General features: G+C 25.2%; 1 protein-coding gene across 1 annotated transcript; it reads left to right on the top strand.

The window, feature by feature from the left end:
• Positions 1 to 13,909: 13,909 nt before the first annotated feature.
• LOC145829824 (uncharacterized) lies at positions 13,910 to 18,189 on the top strand. The gene is made up of 6 exons (XM_082937694.1): positions 13,910 to 14,053; positions 14,603 to 14,724; positions 15,197 to 15,229; positions 16,583 to 16,683; positions 16,803 to 17,173; positions 17,626 to 18,189. The coding sequence occupies exons 1-6, from the start codon at positions 13,944 to 13,946 to the stop codon at positions 17,921 to 17,923; spliced, it is 1,035 nt and encodes a 344-aa protein (XP_082793820.1). The 5' UTR covers positions 13,910 to 13,943; the 3' UTR covers positions 17,924 to 18,189.
• Positions 18,190 to 21,408: the final 3,219 nt, after the last annotated feature.

The raw sequence follows: 21,408 nt of genomic DNA, 5'->3' as shown, positions 1-21,408 counted from the left end.
TTTTTAAAAAATTAAAAAAACCTTTAGACTGTAAACATATTTGTTACATATTATATTTACAAAAGGCTAAGAAAAATTATTTTGTTATATTAAATTAGAGCAAGCCACAAAGCAGAAACTTATACCTTATTAGTTAGAGGCTAGCTCTCTCTTTTATGTTGATTTATGAATAAGGCAATCCTATATTTACATCATGGCTGAGTTTAAAGTTTTACAATGTTTTTATTTTGTTAAGGCCATAGGGGGGGTAAACCATTTTTACAAGTTGATCTTATTTTATAGAGTTTTTTCTAATCTTCAAGATGCTTTTTATTGTTTTAAAAAATTCAAATTATTTTTTGAGATATGACTAGTCAAAGTCGGGCCGCATAATAGGTTCCGTATGGGAAGGGAAAACTAAAACAGCAAAAATAGACTATTTCATTTAAAATCTATCTTCTCCTACATTTTTCAAGCAATCTTCTTCAAACTTTCACAGTCTAATCTTTATACAATAACAAAAAAATGTTACTTTTGAATTTGTAAAAATATTTTTTTTTTAATTATTGTTATAAAATTTTTATTTTTTTAAATTAATTAAATTCTAAAGTAACGTTTTTTTCCATTTATTATAAGGAACACTTCCTGAAAATTCGAAGAAGATTGCTTTAAAATGAAAGAGGAGATAGATTTTTAGTGAATTTTAAAATTTCCAAGAAAATTGACCCCAAAAAATTTGCGGTCCATACGTTTATAGTAAAAAATTTTTATAAAAAATTAAATATCTCAAAAGTTATATATTTTTGAATTCTATAAAAACTAGCTTGTAGTTTGTACTTAAAGCTTTCATATAAAAGCAAAAGTTAATTTTTGTTAAAAAAAATGTTGGACCCCCCCCCCCTATGGCCTTAACGTCTCCACGTTTTGCAAAATAAAATAAAACTGTTCTGAAACAGATTGAAATTGATGCCTTAAACATTACAAAAAGAAAAAAAAATTGTGAGCAAGTTTTCCTTATAAAATTTTCTGTTCCAAAAATAACATTTTGATACAGTAAAGTAAATCTTTTTTGTAATCTTCAACTCCTAGCATTTGGATACAATTTTTACTTAAATGCATGTAGAATATGTAAATGACAGCTATTGATCTTCATTAGTTTGAGCATTTAATTGACTGGCTATTTTCACTTTCTTTACATAAAACAAATACAGTATACTGCTGGACCATCCATCAATAGCTGCATTTAATTGTTTTGGTAAATAGATAGTAGCGTTGTAAAGATAATGTAAAATCTTTTGATAAACAGTGTTAGATAATTTGAGATTATCGGTAAAATACACAAAAACTAACAATAATGAATATTTGAGCCTATTGCAGTTTAATTAAATCATTAAAATATAAGTCACAAAAAATATTTTACCATTTTTTCTCTACCAATTATTTTGATTAAATAGTGTAGTACCAAAACTGTAAGTGTATAAACCTATGTGGTTCTTGTTTATAATTAAAACTAAACTGTAAGTAAATATGATTTTAGACATTTTGAAACCTGAAAACCAAATTTTTAAAAAAGGTAAAATAAATATGAACAAATTTCTTAAAACTAATTTTGTTTTAAAGCTTTAAATATTTTGCTTTTAAATCAATTTTTGTACCATAAGTTTGTTTTATCACTCAAAAGCATTACCATATACTATTGTGTATACAACTAATTATTACCCAGCACTAAGTAGGGAGTACTTGAGTAATGTTTGCTAAACTTATTTGGACATATTAATTGGATGTAACTTGGCTTCATTTAATTAGGATTGAAAAAAATATATGTCCAAAAAGTTTACTGCCCAAAAAATCACATGTTTTAATGATTTTTGACTTAAATAGTAATAAAGTCACTTATACATCCTAGGACCTAGACTAATAATTTATATCTTAAATTTAAGATTTAATTTATATACATACATTTAAAGACATTTTAACTGCTTTTGATGTATTATGATGTCATAATCACATAATACATGCAATTTTGTCTGCAAAATGGTACTTTTTTCTAAGGTAAAAATCAAATTATTCTGCATTTTTCCACTTTGCTGAGGTTAGCACTCAACAAGACCTTCTCAATGTAATTCCCGAGCTGTATTATAATCTCACCATTGGAATAATGAACACTCTGGACGCATATGTAAAACATTATCCACATATTAAGGTGTTAAAGCCAACTTCTGAATTGTGTTGTAAAATTCTTAGTGTGTCTTCATGCCGCCCAAGTTTTGATTGACAAACAGAGAATATGGATTTGGAAAGAATTGTTTGTCAAATACACCGCATTCTACTAAGCTCAACTTATTAACTAATGAAGAACTGGCAGGACTTTCAACCCAAAAACTTATAATCTGAAAGGCACATTGCTAGATTAGGAAAGCGAGCAGCAGTGGCAAAGTTTAGGAACCAACACTTCACAGCAAAAGGGATAAGAAATGATTGTACATTACTTATATCTGATTCTTTTCAAACTAAACATGAAAAAATTAATAAAGTTGTAAAATAATTTTTGAATGAGATTAAGCAAAAGTGGAACAAAAAAAATTATAGCTCAATCAGATTTGAAAAAATTAAAAAGGGGTAGAAAAGGGATCAATACGTGCAGAAGCTATTGCAAAAGTTGTAATTGTGTAAAAGTTTGGGTGGGCCTGCAGTGAGCGTGGAAGAGCTGTGTTCTATTCTAAAATCTCATCCTGATCAAAGTTAAGTTAATGTTTGTAATGAGTTAATTTACTTTAGAAATTCACACATATCTAAGTGTTATACAATCCTGAAATTTTTTAGTTAAATGGAAATACCCACAACAAAAAACTTCTAAACTTATGAGCTGTTGTTTCAGAAGATGATGAGGGCTTGCTATGTTCTTTGCCAACAAACGCTGATGCATTAATAATTGTTTGGGCTTTTTCCCCACTAAACTTACAGAAAAAAAAAAGAAAATATTGTGCTAGGGCATATTATGCCACATTAATTAGTGAAGGGTCATCAGACACATTGTATATTGCTACTTGTGAAGGTAAAAATGTTGAAGGGACTTACAAAATGGACCACCTCAAGAGAGTTCAAGATGGAAGAAATTCAAAGTGGAATACCTACCTGATTTGCTGAACTTGGATATAGATGCTATTCTTGATTGTAAGATTGATGGGGAATGGAATGTTTCTTATGAAAGATCTTTTACTGAAAAATAATATCCATATAGATTTTTTTAGTAGAACTGATGTCTTTTACAGAAGGTTAAATGATTGTTTTCTGTATTTTTATAGGTATAAACCTTTATATTTCTAACAGATAGTCCATTAGATTTTATCAATCATGTGACAGTTATTTTATAATAACTATTAAAGTATCAGTAATTTTGCAGTAATGTTAAGTGTTAATACTAAATGATACAGTGCAATGTTTGTTTTATTTTGCAATGTTCTTTATTTTTATATTATAGTCTTTATTTTGCGGTCATTAACTTAATGCTTAATGCCATATACATTCTATATCAGGGTTTCCCTAACTTTTTTTTCAAATTGCCTCTTTTGAAGAAATTAAAAAGGCTATTGTCCCCTCCAACAAGACTACCATATAAAACACCTAAGACCTTTATTTTATTTTTGTTCTTCATCTGCAACTCAAGAATATCAAGTGTAAGTTTCAAATTTACTAATAAAAACACCCAAGACCTTTTTTTTTTTGCTCTTCATCTGCAACTCAAGAATATCTAGTGTAAGTTTCAAAATTACTAATAAATACACCTAAGACCTTTTTTTTTTTTGCTTTTATCTGCAACCACGGTTTGTGCACAAACTTTTTTTCATTTAGCCTGATTGAGAACAATTTAGCCTGACATTTTTTCAAAGTAAGGAAAATCCCCTTTAGAAGTCAATTTAGGTATTGGGGGTCTTGATTAGTACTATTGTAGTCTCTGACTTTAACCAGCTTTATCTCAAAATCATTTTGGCATTAAAAGTCTGCAAAAAGCAACTCATAGCTTAGTTACAACTCAATAAAATAAGACTAAATTGTGAAAAAGGTGATTGACATTCCCCTATGCCCTTAACATAAGAAATTCAGTGATAAGTTTTAAAATAAGTGTTATATCTAATCTATTACTAATGAACAAATTTAATATATATTACTAAACACAATTGTTCAATTTAATTAAGCACTAAGTAAAAACATTATAACCAGAAGAGTTATAATAAATTGACGGGCATTGTGTCTTTTATTAAAATTTAAAATGAAATGCTTACACAAGTATTAAGTATTAAAATAAGCAAAAATGTTTATTATAGCATTTTGACTAATACTTAAAATTGATGCATAATTATAAATACTTAACTCTAAATAAATACAGTGATTGTTGACGTCGTATCAGATTTAAAAAGCTTACATTTACATAGAAAAAAACCTTTAATGTTTTGTTCTTGTAAAGAAAAATGAATTGTACCTAAAATTTGTACTCCCACAAAACTTAGTACTTATATCTTAAAGCTAAGTTTTAGTGTTGTGAATGTCTCTAATAACTTTAAACAAACAGTAAAATATATGAATAAACTGCTAAGAGTTTTAATCTAAAAAGTATTTGGTATAAAGCCTTTAAATTAGAAATTAAAACAGTTCAACTAACTAAGCTCTGAAAAACATCGCTGAAGTAAACAAATTCAAACAAACAGCTAAGTTGTTGAACTAAACTTTAATGTTTAAACTGTATTTTTTTTATCGAGTTTCATAATTATGACGTATATAATCTACTCAAAACAAAATAATGAAGATTCTTAAATTTTTTTAGAGATTCAACAAAAGGTCTTAAGCATTTATATTTACAAACACTGACTGATTTTGTCTTTAATAACTAAATCTTTATTTAGAAATAAGTTCACATTTCAATTTGATCTTAAAAATATTTCTCAATTTTTTTTATCAAAAATTTTAAAGCATCTGAACTGAGAAAAACTGAGATTTTCAAACTCTTAAATAAAAAAACTGATTTAGTCTGACTTAGCCTGACGCGCACAAACCCTGTGCAACTCAAGAATATTTAGTGTAAGTTTAAAAATGGCCCAAAATTTTTAAATTTCCTCCCTTCTCTTTGCCCCTTTACCAACTATTGCACTTCTACTTACTGAAATTGGCCTCAGGGGGCAATAACGCCCACACTTAGGAAACAGTGTTCTATATGATAGATTTTTCATTTCAAATCAAAAATTTACTAGATAACATGTAAAAAATTGTTTAAAATCACAGGTTTGTAAGTGATTTTTGTACAAAATTCCAGGTTTTTTATAATTTCTCAAAATCCAGGTTTTTCTAGAATTCCAGGCTTTTTGGAAACCCTGCCTACCCTTACACTAGGCTACAAAAGTAAGTTTTAGTGATTTAGATATTTTTCAATTTATCTAATGTTTCCTTTTTTTTTTGTAAAACTGCAAACCAACAGAATCCACCTGCCACCTGCATTTTTTTTTGTAGGATTTTTTAAAGTTAGGTTTTAAAGAAAATAAATATTTACTTTAATAGTCTAATATCATCTTTTAATTATAACAATCTACTATTTCTAACAAATCATTTTTAATTTTCTTCTAACCATTTCCTTTACTTGCCTACAACAAGCTTATTGACAGAAATGTACTATATTATATAGTGATACATAATTTTAATGTACTTAAGGGACCTTTTTTTATTGTAAACTTAACCCATACATGTTTAAATATATTCATACAAGCATGTTTCAAAAAATTTCATATCCAATTTTTTTAGTTCAATACAATATTTGCGGTATGTGTTGTTTATAGACTACACAGAATTTTATAGCTTTATTTTATTTTGTATATTATGTGATAACACTTTTAAAAATTGAAATTAATTTGTTTTTTACATTAAATGTAATAAATAAGTTAAAATTTAATAACTGAATAAATAAATGAATACAGAAATTCCATCATTAAATAAACAAGTAATCTTTAATACCATAACATCTTACAACATTTATACCATAAGTTAAGTAAAAATACAAGAATGTTCATTCATTGAATTAAGATAAATACACTATCAGCATGCTTCAGCATTTAGTTCTTTAAATTTCAAACTCACTAAGATGATCGAAAGAAAAAATAATAATTAATTGCTAACTTACAAAATATAAACTATTCTTTTTAGTATTGTTACATGCTTAAATCACTTTTTATAGTAAAAAAATAATAAACATACTTACTTTGTTTAAAAAGTATGTTTTTACTCATATTTAAAGCAGTTAAAGAAAGGTTACAAAATGAAAATTAAAAGCATAATGATTTAAAATAACTGCCACCTAAAACAAAAAAAAAAGTTTACAGATGTTTTGTTGTATAAACAATATGTTAAATATGCTATCATTATGCTTCGCTTCTTTCTCTGACTTATTTTTACTTGGAGCGAAATTAATATTTATACAAAAGAGTCAAGTATAATTACGTAATAATCTATAAGTTGATCTTAAAAAGACACTACAGAACAAAAAATTTAGATTTTTTTTTTAATGAAATATAATGCATTAATTTGAGTAGTAGTTATTTGCTGTTAGCTTTTATAAATTGCTAAATGTCAATGAAATTTTCATGAGTGAAAAATTAAATCTTAATAAAAATTAAGACTTTTGAAAAATAATGATAGTTTTATAAAATGAACTTGATAAAAACTAGTTATATAAACTGTTTGATTTTTTGTTGAATTACAAGGTTGTTTTTATAATCATTATTAAGTAGTCGATGCTTACGTTTTTCTTTCTGACTTTTTATTTGAGGCTTTAGATTTGTTAACATTTTCTTTTTTTTATTCAGGTGCATAATGTGCATCCTTTAAAAAAACTTACCTGTTGTATTTATATCTTATCTTTCTAAATATGATTAAATAGTTTTGTTGCGTGTATTTTGTTTAGGTTTGTAAATGAATTTTTATGATTTCAGTGGTTTTCTTAAACTGTTTTTCGGTTAAACTTATAATAAATTTACTGTGTATTCGGGTTTTAGAGGAGCTCTGTAGATTAATTTTGATTGTAGTAAAATTGGTTGTTTAGTGAGGACCAAGTTACGTTTTTTTTGGCAGCTGTATAGTGTACTAATTGTCATATTACTATTGTTTTTGTTTAAGCACTTACCTATATGTGCTATTCTCTTTTTGAAAAATTTGTACGTTTTTTTTTTACCTTTTATCTTACATCTTCGTGAGTTTATTTGTTTAGTTCTTTTGGTTATACAGGTCTTATCTGATTGGAGTATTAGTAGATCTTCTCTTATTCAGTATTCAAAAAATAGAGATTTTTTTTACATTATATATTTCTAAGGATATAAAGACAAAAATACTATTTAAAAAGTAACTATAAAAATTCAAAGTTAATAGTTTGCTAATAGAGAACCGAGCGAAGCAAGTTCACTGGAATATATGATAATAACAAGTTCACACAGTACTCTTTCTTTATTCGACTAACTCTAACACATGTTTCTGTGTTTAAAAAAGTTAACACACTTCAAAGAAACTTTGTAAAAAATCAAAATTTTAAGGAAAGAATAGAAGCTAAAGTAGCTGTATAACTGTATACATATGTTTCTTAAAAATAATAATTACTACTATAGATTATTGTAGACTAATACTTAATAATAAATATAATATATAATGAGATTAAAGAAATATAAGGGATTACATGATCAAATAATGATAGTTTTAGTAAAACTTACATGGATCATGTGACATGTTTTACATAAAAACAGTTTAGATTTTAAAAAAAGTGTGAACCATTTAAAATAGTCTTAATAAGTGTATTAAAATAAGTTTTTTTTTTGCTACAGTGATCGTTAGAAAATTAAAAGTTTTTGAAATTTATAATCGGGAATATTTGAATATATTAATAAAATATTAGAAATTCGAAAAAAAACGACAACCCTTGAGAACACATCAAACTAAGAATAGTAAAAAATATAATAAAAATATTTTCTAAAAGATCCGTTGGAGTAAAAACTCAAAAAAATAAAAAAATTTCTAAAGGACCCCACTAAAAAATTCAACTCCATATCCAATAGATTTTTTTTTCAATCAAAGGCAAAGAAGCGCCCAAGAGAGCTAGTAGGTTTTATACTGCAGGTTTATACTTAGCATATGACCACCTTGTTATTTTACATTTTAACTTTCATATATAATACAGTTTACTTATTTAATATTTAAAATATCTGTATGGGATATTTAATTTAAACACTCGACTGCTACTTTATAAATCAGTTATTTTTTTATTTATAATTATTAAACACAGTACATATGTAATTTAAGTCATTGTGATTTTATGTATGTCGCTGCAACTTATCTATCGGTCAGTACTTTGTAAGCTCAATAACAAGTTAGATTTTTTTTTGTGTTTTGATTTCTTAAATCTTAATTTTTTTCTATTTTTGATTTTTACATTTGAACTAAATCTGCTTCCTAATTGTATTTAACTTTGATTTAATCTTTACAAGCATTTGATGTATAGTATACATGTTACATCGAGTTTCTGTGACTTTTATTGTCTTCGCCGTTGTTAAGTTTTATTAAATTTTATTGATTCACTTACTAATGGTTGATGTTTTACTTTTGTTCAAAAAAGATTAAAAACATAAAAACTAAATTAACAAACTTTGCAATACAAATTAAACAGTTGAAATAACCTCATTTATATTTTGACGTAATTATTAGATGTAATGAATGTATTTCGTTCATTCATTAACAACAGTAAATTTGAATCAGTTATTCTTTCCATTTAACGTGAGTGCTTTATTTATATTATGATTTGTTGTTTTATTGTTTATTTTAGTTTACTTTAATTGTTTTAGACTTAATAATTAGAAATATTATATAGTTTTATAACAGTCGGATTTAGTATTAAGTATTTTGCCTATTATTAACTATTATGTGTAGAAATTATTTTATTTTAATAAAAAACATGTATACACCCACTTTATTCTATGCATCTATTCTTACATTACAGTAATCATTTTTTTATTTTTATACAGAACTCAGTTGAAGTGTGTTGATTCGTTAACACACAGAAACATATGTTGGTACAATAAAGGAAGATTACTGTACAATTTGTTTTTATTTATATTCCAGTGAAGTTATTTCACTAGGATCTTTTGTTAGCAAACGATTAAACCTATATTTTGAACAGTTATATTGTTAATATTATTTTTGTTGCTGTTAATACAATTTTTGTTATTATGATTTTTATTATTATTATTGTTTGTATTTGTTAAACGTTAAAAAACAAAAATCTAAAACTTGTTGTTTAAAAATTCTTTGTAAATGAATAATATTTAATGTCGTGCTTTTTATTAGTGGTCTATTAACTTTGCAATAATTTTTGATAATTAATGTTAAGTTTTATGATGATTCTTAATGTAGTAGTAAAGTTTATAGTTATACTATCAAAAAAAATTCTAATAAAATTGTTATTTAAACAAAAACAGTTAAAAGTGTTAAAAAAGGTGATATTTTGACATAAAATATTTTAAAATGCTAAGAAAACTTTTTCAATATTCCTTTTAATGATGCATTGAAAATAAATTTTCTTCCTAACTTTGCATCTAGAAAAACTATCAGTTTGTATACATTTTAAACTTATTAGTTTTACCTAAACTTAAGAATAGTTGAGGCATTTAAAGTTTTTTTAACTAGTTGTTGTAAACATTATAGTTTTTGAAATTTTATGTGTCTTACATCTATTCCTGGAGTCGGCAAACTACGACCTGCGAGCCAAACTAATTTTCTTTAAGATATTTAGTTTCTAATTGTTACTTTCTACAACTATTTATCCGTTATTATTATTTTTAATTGTAAAACCGCTGCTATCAAAAAAAAAAAGTTTGATTTTTTTTTAATCTAACGATTGTAAATGTTATGGACCTGGAATTTTTTATTGATAGCATAGCCTCTTAAAACATTTTTTTGTAGATATATCTATTGTAAGTTTTATGGTGTTTGACTTTTATATTGTCATATGTTTAAACGCGAAAAGTTGAGTGTAAACATTCTTCAGAGAATAGAATAACCTGAAGCAAACTGTTTCTATAAGCATTGTTGTTGTTGAAAATATTCATATTGTGTTGGCTGGCAACTCGATAACCGAGAGGTCTTTTTGTTGCAGGTCCTTAAACCACCTTTTTGAGGGTTTCGTTTTCAAGTATGCAGCAAAATTTATTGTAATTTACACTTTTTGCACTGAAATTGCAGCTTTATAGCAAACAGGTTGATAATTGTATGTAATACATGTGAGGTAGCTTGAGAATTGTTCAAATTATTCGCATATTTGCTGAGACAGAATTAAAAAAAAAAAGTTTTTTCAAAATTTGATTTCATTTATTCCGTTATTCCTAACCCACCTTACCCAAAAATATAAATATAACTTGAAAAATTAAGTTTCTATGATTAAAGTTAAAAATGACATGAATTTTTTTTTCTGAATCATCACGTATGATTTGCTACATTAGACTAATGATTTGCACAATTCTCAAGCTACCCAATGTAATGTAGTAATATGCAAACACAACCAGGTTAATCTCATAGCCGGGGATTCCCACAAATTGAATTTATTTTTTTTTGTTCAACTATTAATTATTGCAGACAAATTTAATCTTTTATTTAAGTAAACAAATACCATTGTTGGTCTTTATCCTGAACAATCCTGAGTCATTGGTTGGCATTTTCTTGTTTGAGGTTTGTAACACACTCAGGGTAGCTAAGACTAGTTTGAGATTTTTCAAAAACTTTACTATTTTCAGCTTTTTTGAAAAAATCAGGCTAGTTTAGATAATTTTCTTTAATCTTAGGCTAGTTTTTTTTTAAATTTGTTTTTTAATTTTTCAAAATCTTTACAAATTATTTTTTTTAGCTTTCAATTTGTTTAAATTTAATGATATTTTTAGATATTTAGGCTTTAGTAATGCTTTTTAGTTGTTTTTACTCATAACAATTATTTTTTCTCAATAATCATAAGCTCTGGCTAGGTTTTGAAAACCTGAGTGATTAAAACTTTTAATCACTCAGGTTTGCTTAACTGGATTAAAGAGTGTTTAGAATAAACCATTAATAGTATTCCTTCTAATTTGAATTTAAAAAATCAAGTTTTGTAGTATTTTAATGTATACTAACTTTTGAACTTATTTTATTCTATCACTATATAGTTTGTGAATTGGTCCTTTAAAATTTAAAATGCTAAAAGTTCTGTATTTTAAAAGATTTTTTTTTCTGTCACAAGAGTAAAATTTATATACAAATGGTAAATCCTGCCTAACTTTCTATTTTAAATTCCATATTTTTCGATTGAAACTATAGTTAGTTTATGCTACTAATTATAACTAAATGCTCAAGCATTTTTATTTTGCTTCAAAATTTGGCAAATATATTAAATATAGAACATAATCTGTTTCTGTTAACCTAAATTTAATTTTTCCTTTTTTTTATTTTAGAACAAGGTTGTCACTAACTTAGGATAACTCCTGCTAGTTTAATCTTTATTAGAAAACTGAAGCCAGTTTGAAAATTTTAATTTAAAGCTAGAGTTATAAATATTTTTCATAACACAGGCCAGTTTTGATATGTTCCTTAATCTCAGTCTATTTTTTTTGGTCTGATTAGGATTTTATTAAGTCTTTTGTTACTATTTTAGTAAATTTAGGTATTTTAAAGTTTGAGTAACAGTATTTTCTTAATTTTTGGCTCATGTTAGCTTATTTTTTTCCATTTTTTATTTATAAAACTCAGGTTAGCTTGATGTAACTTGGGCTAGTTTTTTGTCCCTTAAGCTAAAATTTTGCTTCAAAGAAAGGCAACCCTGTTAATAAATTTAGCTAATAGTAGTTAAATTGTATAAGTTTTAGTACAACTATCTTTTTCAAAGACTACGTTGTTTGCCACACTTATCTCAGAATAGTTCAAATTTATTTAGAATCTCTGCAAACTAAAAGATTTTTGTTAAAACACAAGGAAGTTTTTTGATTCAAAGCTCTCTGTAAAAACAATTTTTTGACGAAGTAGAGTTTTCTGCAGACAAGAATTGTCAGGGTTGTTTTAAACTCAAAACACTCACTATAATTCAGGATATGTAAAAAAAATTGAGAATCTCAGGATGACATAGGCCAGCTCAGGATATTTTGAATTTTATTTTAAACTCCGGATAGTTTTTTGTTTAAAGCTCAGAATAGTTTTAATATTTTTAGAAAATCTCAGCAAAGTTTTTTCTAGATTTTTAATGAGATTCAGTTAATTTATTTTCGAAATTTCCTTATGATATTATTTATAATGAATAAAGAACTTGATTTTTATCTAACAAAGGATTTGAAATAACTTTAAATTAATCAGGACAGATAAGGTCACTAAGGACAGTTTTTTTGACTAAAATAGTGGCAACCCTGATTTGTAAACTTTTTGTTAAAAACATTTTCATTCTAAGTGTTAAGATAAATTTATATTTTTATGTTAATGCATTCATTAATTATCATTTCAAAACAAAACTGTGATTAGCTAAGGACCGCATTCCAAGCTATGAAATTTTTTATACTTACAAATAAAGATGTTTAAAACAGAGTTCTAATTTTAAAGTTTAGTAACTATAATGACACAACAAAAAAAACTTATTTTTGGTTTGTTAAATAGATTTTTATTGTGGCATCATATCTAATGAATGCATTGGGTAAAAACTAGAAAGTGGTTTTGAAAAAGCTTTTGGTAGTTAGTATATGAATTTTATAGTTAAAAGTGCACTGTGTTGTTACGTACTCCAAAAATATATGCTTAATTTTTGTTAAAATTTAAACAAAAGTAAGTTAAGTCTTATTTCAGTATTTAACTTTAAATAGTTAACTCATGATATACCATTCATTTTTTGCTATTTATTTAATTATAATAGGAATGTTTACGTAATTTCTTTTACTTTGCAGTTAGCTCAGATTTATTGAGGGTGTCCATTTTATCTTGAAACCTGGAAAATCCTATAGTTCTAATACTAAAAAAAAGTTTAATGTGACTGCACCGTCAAAGTAATTCTTTCTTTTTATTTTATGTAATCCCTTCTGTCAGCGTTTGATATATACATTTATCACAGAAACAAGTATTGCATATTTTTTGCAGGTTTAATTGCTCTATTGAAAACAATGTGCTATTTATAAATATATATCTACTTGTATAACTAAAATTATAAACTAGTTAAAACATCTTTAAAATTTGCAAAGTTCTAAAAGTAATAGTTTTTAATCCAAACTTTTATAGCTACATCATAATGTTAATTTGTTTATAAATACTAAGTTTTATTTAGCAGTTCATTTCAGTAAAAGTTATGTTTATCAGTTTTAATTTCCAATACTTCCAGTTCTTATTAAAATGAAAGCCTTATTGAAAAGCTTATTTTTTTAATAAGCTAAATTATATTTTGTAACTAGCATTCAAATATTAATATTATTTTTTACACATTTTAAGAATAGTTTGTTTTTTAAGTAGTTTTAGTTTTTTAAATTTTAAAATAATTCTTTGAAATATGTTTTATTTTTATCAGGTTGAACTGAAGTTTAAAACTCTAATTGTTACTTCTAAAATGAAAAGTATGCTATTTAGCATTAACTTTTTATACTAGAAAAGAACAAGAAACTTTTACTTTTAAAAACCTAAAAGAAAGTTTTAGAAATTCAGTGGCCACACTGTTTATTGTAACATTGTTTTTTATGTTTGTACAAAATCCTTAATTGATTTCTTACAATTAAATATCTGTAATAGTTTATTTTTTTCAGATTTCTTTTAGGAATTATAGTTCAGACTTTGAAAAATCCAATTAAGTTACCTGTATTAAAACTACATCAAGTTTAAGTACTGGATTGTATTTTTTTAAATAGAAAAATTTGCAGAAAATTAAAATATTATTTTAGACTAGTTTGTTTGCACAAATGAGTAGTAGTGGTAGGACAAATTTAAGAAAAACAAAAAATATGCATACAACATCGTACAGAATTACACAAGATCATATAAAAAAAGTAAAAATGAACCCAAGATTTAGGTGAGTTTAAAAACGTATAATATTTTCAAAAAAGTTTTTTTTTTTCAGATAATGAAGTTTTTCCTAAGTTTTAGTGGTTATCAAACTTAAAAGTTTTGATTTATTAATTATCTGAGAGCTGCAATACTTATTATACACTGTCTAATTTACAAAGCTAATCGCATTTATTTATAAAATAAAAAAATAACTTTTCTTAACTATCATAGTTTAAATATACTTATATCTATGACAATAAATCTTTGCTTGTCTTTCTGTGCACTGGTTTAGGTGTAGAACAATAAAAGTACTAAATTGCTTTGTTAAACATTACTTTTTAATAAGAATAATAAAAAATCTAGCTTTTTAGAGTAATTACGTTTTAGTATATTAATTTTTGTTTAATATTAATTATATAGTTATTCAACAGGTATAAAAAAAGAATTAAATCATTAAATTTAGTATTGTTTTGATGCTTAAAATTTAATTTTTTTCTTTAAATTTTTATTGAGTATTAAATTAAAATTGAAGTTTTCTATACTACTTAACATCAATAACAAAAAATGAACGCAGAACATTTTACAAGTGTAAAAGGTTTAAGCTTGTACGAGAAGCAAAAGTTACCAAAGGAGAGGCTGAAAAACTTCTAATTGATCAATGGATTGCAATGAGTCAACAAGAAAAACTTAAATATGGTTTTACTGAGAATATTTATTTACAAGTAGACTATGATATAAACATTATACTTTTTGTTACAAGATGTTAACAAATGACTGTTTTTAATGTAGTAAACTTTAAAGTCTTTTTTAACTATATCTTTTATGCTGTGTTTTACAACAGGAAGTAAAAACATACATTTTGAATGGCTTTTACATTGTGTTATAAATGAAATGTATATATTTGAAATTGTATTAAATATTTTTCTGTTGGTCAAAGATTCTTTAATATGAGTTTATCAAAAAAAAAAAAGTTGCATATCTAAATTGATTTTGCGTTTAAAAAGTATTGTTTAGTTAGATAGTTTATTTATATGCTTTTAAACATTCGGACTAAACAATTAAGTAGTGTCAAATTCTAAACAATACAGAAGAAAATTAGTTTAAGTTGAACTACCTTATGAAAGTAAAAACCTTTTTTTAACTAAATACCTAAGTAGTTTGTTTTCAGATCCAGAAAAAGAGAAGTTACAAAAATCTAATGGTAAGTTGATAGAACTGTAAATAATTCACTTAAGCAGAAACTCTATGCAGAGCAGAGTGCATATTGTTTTTTAGGCGTTGTTATATAAATAATCTTTATACTGCTGAAATTTCGTCAAACTTTTTAGTTAACATTTGAAATTCAACTTTTTTGTTTTCTTAAGATATTATTTGTTTACAAGTACGTTTATACTTTATATAAAACAAAATATAAACAGAAATAATTTCTGTCAACGCCCATTAGTGCTTAAATCGTGCTTAAAATTTCTCTCATAACATTGAATAGTAATAACTAAGAAATTTCAACCTTAGAAAAATTAACAAAATGTAACACAACTGTAATAATTGATTGAATTAAGCAAATTTTTAATCAGAGAAATAAAAATGTAACAGTACTGTATTATTTAGCTAAATAGAGCATTAAATTAATCAATGTAAATTCAACAAAGTAAACAATATGGTCGAATAGACCAACATTTTTTGCTTTCACACTTCTGATTTCAGGCTTAAAATGTAAATTTGGTTTTAGATTACATTACTATTATAAGCATTCAAGATTAACAATACAGACATACCACCTATCCTTAACACCAGCAATGCAATCTATAAGTTTTTATGTTTTTGTAAAGAAAAATATGTGGGTAGAGCCAGTACTAATCTAATAAACAGATTTAGTCAACATTGACTAAAATCTACTAAGCAATATTACGTTGTCTAACAGAAAAAAGGATGTTGGTAAACTACAAAAAATAAATAGTAGTTGTCAATTGGTCATTATTTAATGAATTATTCGGAACCTTTGAAAAACTATATTTTCAAAATAATATAAATAGCGCGTAGTGATTTCCATTAAAAAACTCGAAAATAAATTTAATTCTAAACCGGAAACCAGAACTCTACAAGCAGTTTTTTTCTGAACATAATATTTATTTTGTTGAGTTCACATTGACTAATTGTATGCTTTATTTAGTTAATTGGTACAGTGGTGTTGAATATTTATTTCAGTCATTAAACGTTTCTTTATTCAATTAGTATTTTCATTTACTTACTTCAACTTAGAAATATCAATTCACAAACAGTTTTAATTTTAATATTGGTTTATTCATTTATATCTGGATTTCCAAAACTAATTTTCCAAAACGCCCCATGGAGTGAAATTAAAAAAATAATCGCGCGTAAAGACAATTTTTGATTTATTATTTCCTTTATAAAAGTAAAGAAATAAAAAAGTAATAAAGCTAACTATTTTAATTAGTTAGAACTATAAAAGAAACTTACTAGCATATAAAAACATTATCATTTTAAAAACTTTCCTAGAAGGAATAATTTTAGTGCTATTGTTGCAAATTTTTAGACTCTGCATTATTAACAAAGGGGAAAGACTCTGGATCCTCAAAGAAACTGCTTAGCAAAAACAACGACGAGTATTTTAGTACTTCTAACAATAGTGTGCAGGTTAGTTTATTAATTACTTAACATATTCAATATTTACAAATTGAGATGTATTTAGAACTCATAAATAGAAAAAGTCAAACTATCTACATACATGTTGTAAAACATTAGTCAAATTCAAGGAAACAACCAACAAGTTTGTCAACGTCGGATCCAGCATGCTTTGTCTTCCAAGTCATTTGACAGGTCAAATCAACCTAAATACCGCAGAAAAACAAAACAATCCTCATTCTTTCATGCAGTCTCAACTGGTGATCGGAACTCAAGAAAGCGACCACACAGAAGGCATTTGCTCATTTATAAAACAACAACACACGCACATGGCAGATTTAAATCAGCCTGAAAACTTCAAGAAGTTTAAAATTCCTGTTAGTTTTACTGATTATGCCGATTCTGAGGACGAAGACTCGCAAATTCAAATTTTCACTCCCGAGTTTTTGCAATACAACAAAAAGAAAGAGCAGCAGTTGAAAAATGCTTCTAAAACTGCAGGGTTAGTTTTTTATTCTTAATAAACTTTTTTACACTTAATGAAATGTTTAGGTAATTTCCAAATATCTGCAATTGCTCCTTAAAAAGCTATTTTTATAATTGAAACTGTTGTTATATTTGGCACAAGTACTTAAATAATAATATAAACAAATACTTTTATATTTAAGTTGTGTTTAAAACCTAATAAAATCTTATTTATTATAAACAACAGAATATAGGTGTATAAATAGTTAATGTGGTTTTAAAGTTGTATGAAAAGTTATATTTAAGCTATTAACTTTTAATTTTGATTAATAAAAGTTTACATAGCTTATACGTAGTTTTTATTTCTTGCCAGTTAATGATCTTTACACTAAAGGTCTACAAAGCATCATTAGTAAAAATAATAAATTAATAATAATTATTTTTTTATGATTACTTTTTAGTGTATGTAAGAAAAATATTCATTAACAGGAAATTGTCTTCCATCAACAATATAATGTTGCAAAACGATAAAAGCAGTGAAAAAAGGTTACTAGAGCAACGCAGTCTTATACAAACAAATAAAAAGAAGTTAAACGACCTTCGAAGTAAAAGTAACGATACAGAAGCTTCATTCGTCAAGTCTTTTGCTAACCTTAAACTTCCAACTAAACCTGATTTGAAAATAGAAGAGAACTCTTTGGAGTACTTAAAAGAGTTAACTAAAATTTTGCAGGGAAATGATCATAACAACTTTAAAGCAAAAGTTTTAAAAAAACTTAGCAAATAAATTTTTTTTTGTATGATTTTGAGTCCTGTTTATTTATTACTTTATGATTAAACTATTTTTTTTCAAAAAAGAAGAACTCATTTAATTTCTCAATTTTCTTTTAAATTTACTAAATGAAAAGCTAGTAAGATAAATGTACATTAGAAAAGCTAATGTTCTGTTGGTAACATGATTTTTTCGTATTTTATAAAGTATATACCTCTCAATTGTTGTTGTTTTTTTTAATCAACTGAAAATCAGAATTTGTTTATGTTAGTTTATTGTCAAATTGTTCATAAAATTTGTAAATTGTAAGACATAATGTCTTTAAAGTAATGTTAGTAGGTAATTTATGAAGTAGGTAATGTTGTAAAATCTCTGAAAATACTTAAAGTTCATGTTTAGTTAATAAATAAGTTTAATAAATTATTTGTTTAAAATGCAGAAAGTATGATATTTTTAAATGTAATCGTTTTATATTGATATTATGTTTAAATAATTGTTCAAGATAAGAATGTATCTACAAGTAAAAGTTTTATTAAAGGTTTTTCTAACTTAATAGAGCTATACATACTTAATATCAAGAAAAAAGAAGCTGATTATATAAACTTAATAACGTTAACTACTTAAAACTTTGCTTTAGTTATGAAAACATTTACGAATTAAATTAAATAAAAGCAAGGACGATTAAACCTGTTTTTTACTTTTTTAACACTCCAGTTGTTAATACTATTTGAATTACACTGTTTTTTTACAAAAAACTGTTCAGCTTAGTTTTTCAAGACAATCTTAAAGTCTTGCCACTGGCTAATAACATAAAAAGTAAATCAAATTTTATTAGTAATTTATTTATATTTTTTACCAAAAAGCTTTAGTTATTTATTTTTTAAAGACATATTCAGTTATTCAAGCTAGGTTTCACTTTATTCAAAGTTACTTTCGAAAATCCTGAAACTAGTTGGAAAACTATTACTGTTTGCTATAACTATATAAAATATATAACGTCGCTATTTTTAGCAACCAGTACTCCTTAAGCTTAACTACATTAAATAAAAACTAGGTTTATAACTATCTTTTGACTACGCTGCGCTATGTAAAAGTAGGTCATTTTGATCAGTGGTCTTTAAACTTTTCGAAAACTGCACATTAAATTACTAGGAAGAAAATTATGTGCACCATAAAAAAAAAGTTTAAATTATTAACGAAAACCCAGTTTTTATGTTTTGATAAGAAAATATAAACATAAGGTGTTAAGAACAGCTAATGTATGTTATAGTATAATAACTAATAAGAAGAACGAAACAAAATTCATTTAAATTTTTTTTTATAACTAAATTTTCAAAGCGCAAAAAAATGTAATGTGCACAATGTGAAGACAACTGGTTTAGATGTATTCTATCTTTTTAACAAAACAAACTAACTAGTTAAGTTAAATAAGACGAACGTCTATCTCACAGTTAGTATTTTTATATGAGCTAGCCTTTGTAAGTATTAACTATCTTTAGTTTAATCTACCTGGAAGTAATAAAGTTGATGTATCATTTATAACTAAACTAGTTTTATTAAAAAGCTCTATTCATGAAGTTCTAAACTTTTTAGTATAATGTATTGGTAGAGTTCTTTAAACTAGGACTGAACAATACATATAAAAATGAATTTTATTTAGTTTTATTTTTAGCATAAAACTATTTAAAAAAAAAGAATAACCAAAATTCTAGGATCTCAAGCCGTACAAGTCAAATTAGAAAAACAGCTTTTAAGATTTTCAAAAATAGGTAGATTTTATTTAGGAAATCAAAAATTTATTCAGTAATAAAGTTTGAAAAACTTCAGTAACTAGCGTAACATTACCTAACTCCGATAACTAATATTTTATTTACACAATATTTTCAAGAGTAACTATCTAAAAACGAAATAAAGAAAATATGCTAAGTAGATAATGATGTAAGTATCAAGGAAAGTTTAAGCTGTTTGGACTGATTACACTAAACATTTTTTGTGGGTGAACTAGGTAATAATAGGAAAGTGTTCGAAAAAAAAAACTAATATTTCTGGGAACAGAAAAAATATTTCATGCGTACTACTGAGCTCATTAAAAAAAAAAACTTCAATCCTGTAATATAAAACTGTTATCAAGTTGGTTTTTGACAACCACTACATTTAGAGCATCTTAAAAGTCTAAAAATGTCTTTAGGATTAATTAAAAATTGTATAGGCTTTAAACACAATTAGAGAGAATTTTAATTTAAAAAATAGCACTCTTTTTCATTGAATAAGGTTTTAAGGCAATTGTATTTTAATTAGTTAAGATAGTTAACTAGACAAAGTATTTTTTTATAGTTTAGAAATAAGCTTTTTTTATAATTTTGATTTTTATTACACATAAAACTAATACACAAAGTTTGTTGTTGAACACTAAAAGATCATCTTATATATCGATACTGTTTTGTATTTATTTTTTTTTGCATAAATAAACTAATGATCCTTATTTACTTTTTGCCAATCTATTATCTAATCAATAATCATCAGATGCTTTCTTATAAGTAGTAGTCTATCGGATTTGGATTTTGCCGTATCCGGATCGAATTACGGGAAGCTGAAGTTTCGTAGATATTCAAAATAAGATACTTGCGTTTTTGAACATTTGTTTGCTATAGACACGTTTTCGTAAGAAATTAATGGAGCTTACAATTCTTATTCAATTTAGACAAGAAACATCTTATACGATTTGTCTTGCTTTGCAGATATAAAATTTTTGGTTTAGATTAAACAAAAACATCAAAAAATAATAATTGTTTGACCTCCAAACTCAACTTTTTTTTTCTAGCTTATTCTACATAAACAACTAAGTTTCTTAAAAGATTTGTCGAACTTGCAACTCTTATATAACTTAGGTAAAAGTACCTCAAACGATTTGTCTTGCTTTTTAGATATAGAATTTTTGGTATAGGTTAAATGAAAACACCAAAAAATATTATTTTTTGACCTAAGGTTAAACTTTTTTTTCTTGTTTGTTCTATATTAAACAATTAAGTTTCGTAAAAAAATAATGGAGCTTTCAATTCTTATTTGATTTATACAAAAGTCATCTTAAACGATTCGACTTGCTTTGTAGATATGAATTTTTTGGTTTGTATTTAAAAAAACATCAACAATTATTATTTTTTGACCTGAAAGTTCAACTATTTTTTTATGTTTATTATATATAAAACGATTAAGTTTTTTAAGAAATTGATAGAACCTAAAGTTCCTATTCAATTTATACAAAAACATCTTAAACAGTTTGTCTTGATTTGTAGATATGACATTTTTGGTTTGAATTTAATGAAAACATCAAATTTTTTTTTTCTAACCTAAGAGTTTGTTTTTCTTGTTTAGTCTATATAAAACAACTAAATTTCTAAAAAATTATTTAGATTACTACTCTTAAAATTTGAAATAAAAAACATCTTAAACGATTCGTTTTACCATGTATTAATGACATTTTTATTTAGATTAAATATTGA

This window comes from Thalia democratica, chromosome 2 (assembly GCF_965202585.1).
Source record: "Thalia democratica chromosome 2, ktThaDemo2.hap1.1, whole genome shotgun sequence".
Lineage (NCBI taxonomy): Eukaryota > Metazoa > Chordata > Thaliacea > Salpida > Salpidae > Thalia > Thalia democratica.
This window is presented reverse-complemented; position numbering and strand designations above follow the sequence as displayed.

Excerpts from the sequence above, each read along its gene's own strand:
- LOC145829824 (XM_082937694.1), top strand. The coding sequence starts at position 13,944 with ATGAGTAGTAGTGGTAGGACAAATTTAAGAAAAACAAAAAATATGCAT. Across the intron at positions 14,054-14,602 it reads AAAATGAACCCAAGATTTAG|AACATTTTACAAGTGTAAAA; the intron begins GTGAGTTTAAAA and ends AAATGAACGCAG. Across the intron at positions 16,684-16,802 it reads CTTCTAACAATAGTGTGCAG|GAAACAACCAACAAGTTTGT; the intron begins GTTAGTTTATTA and ends GTCAAATTCAAG.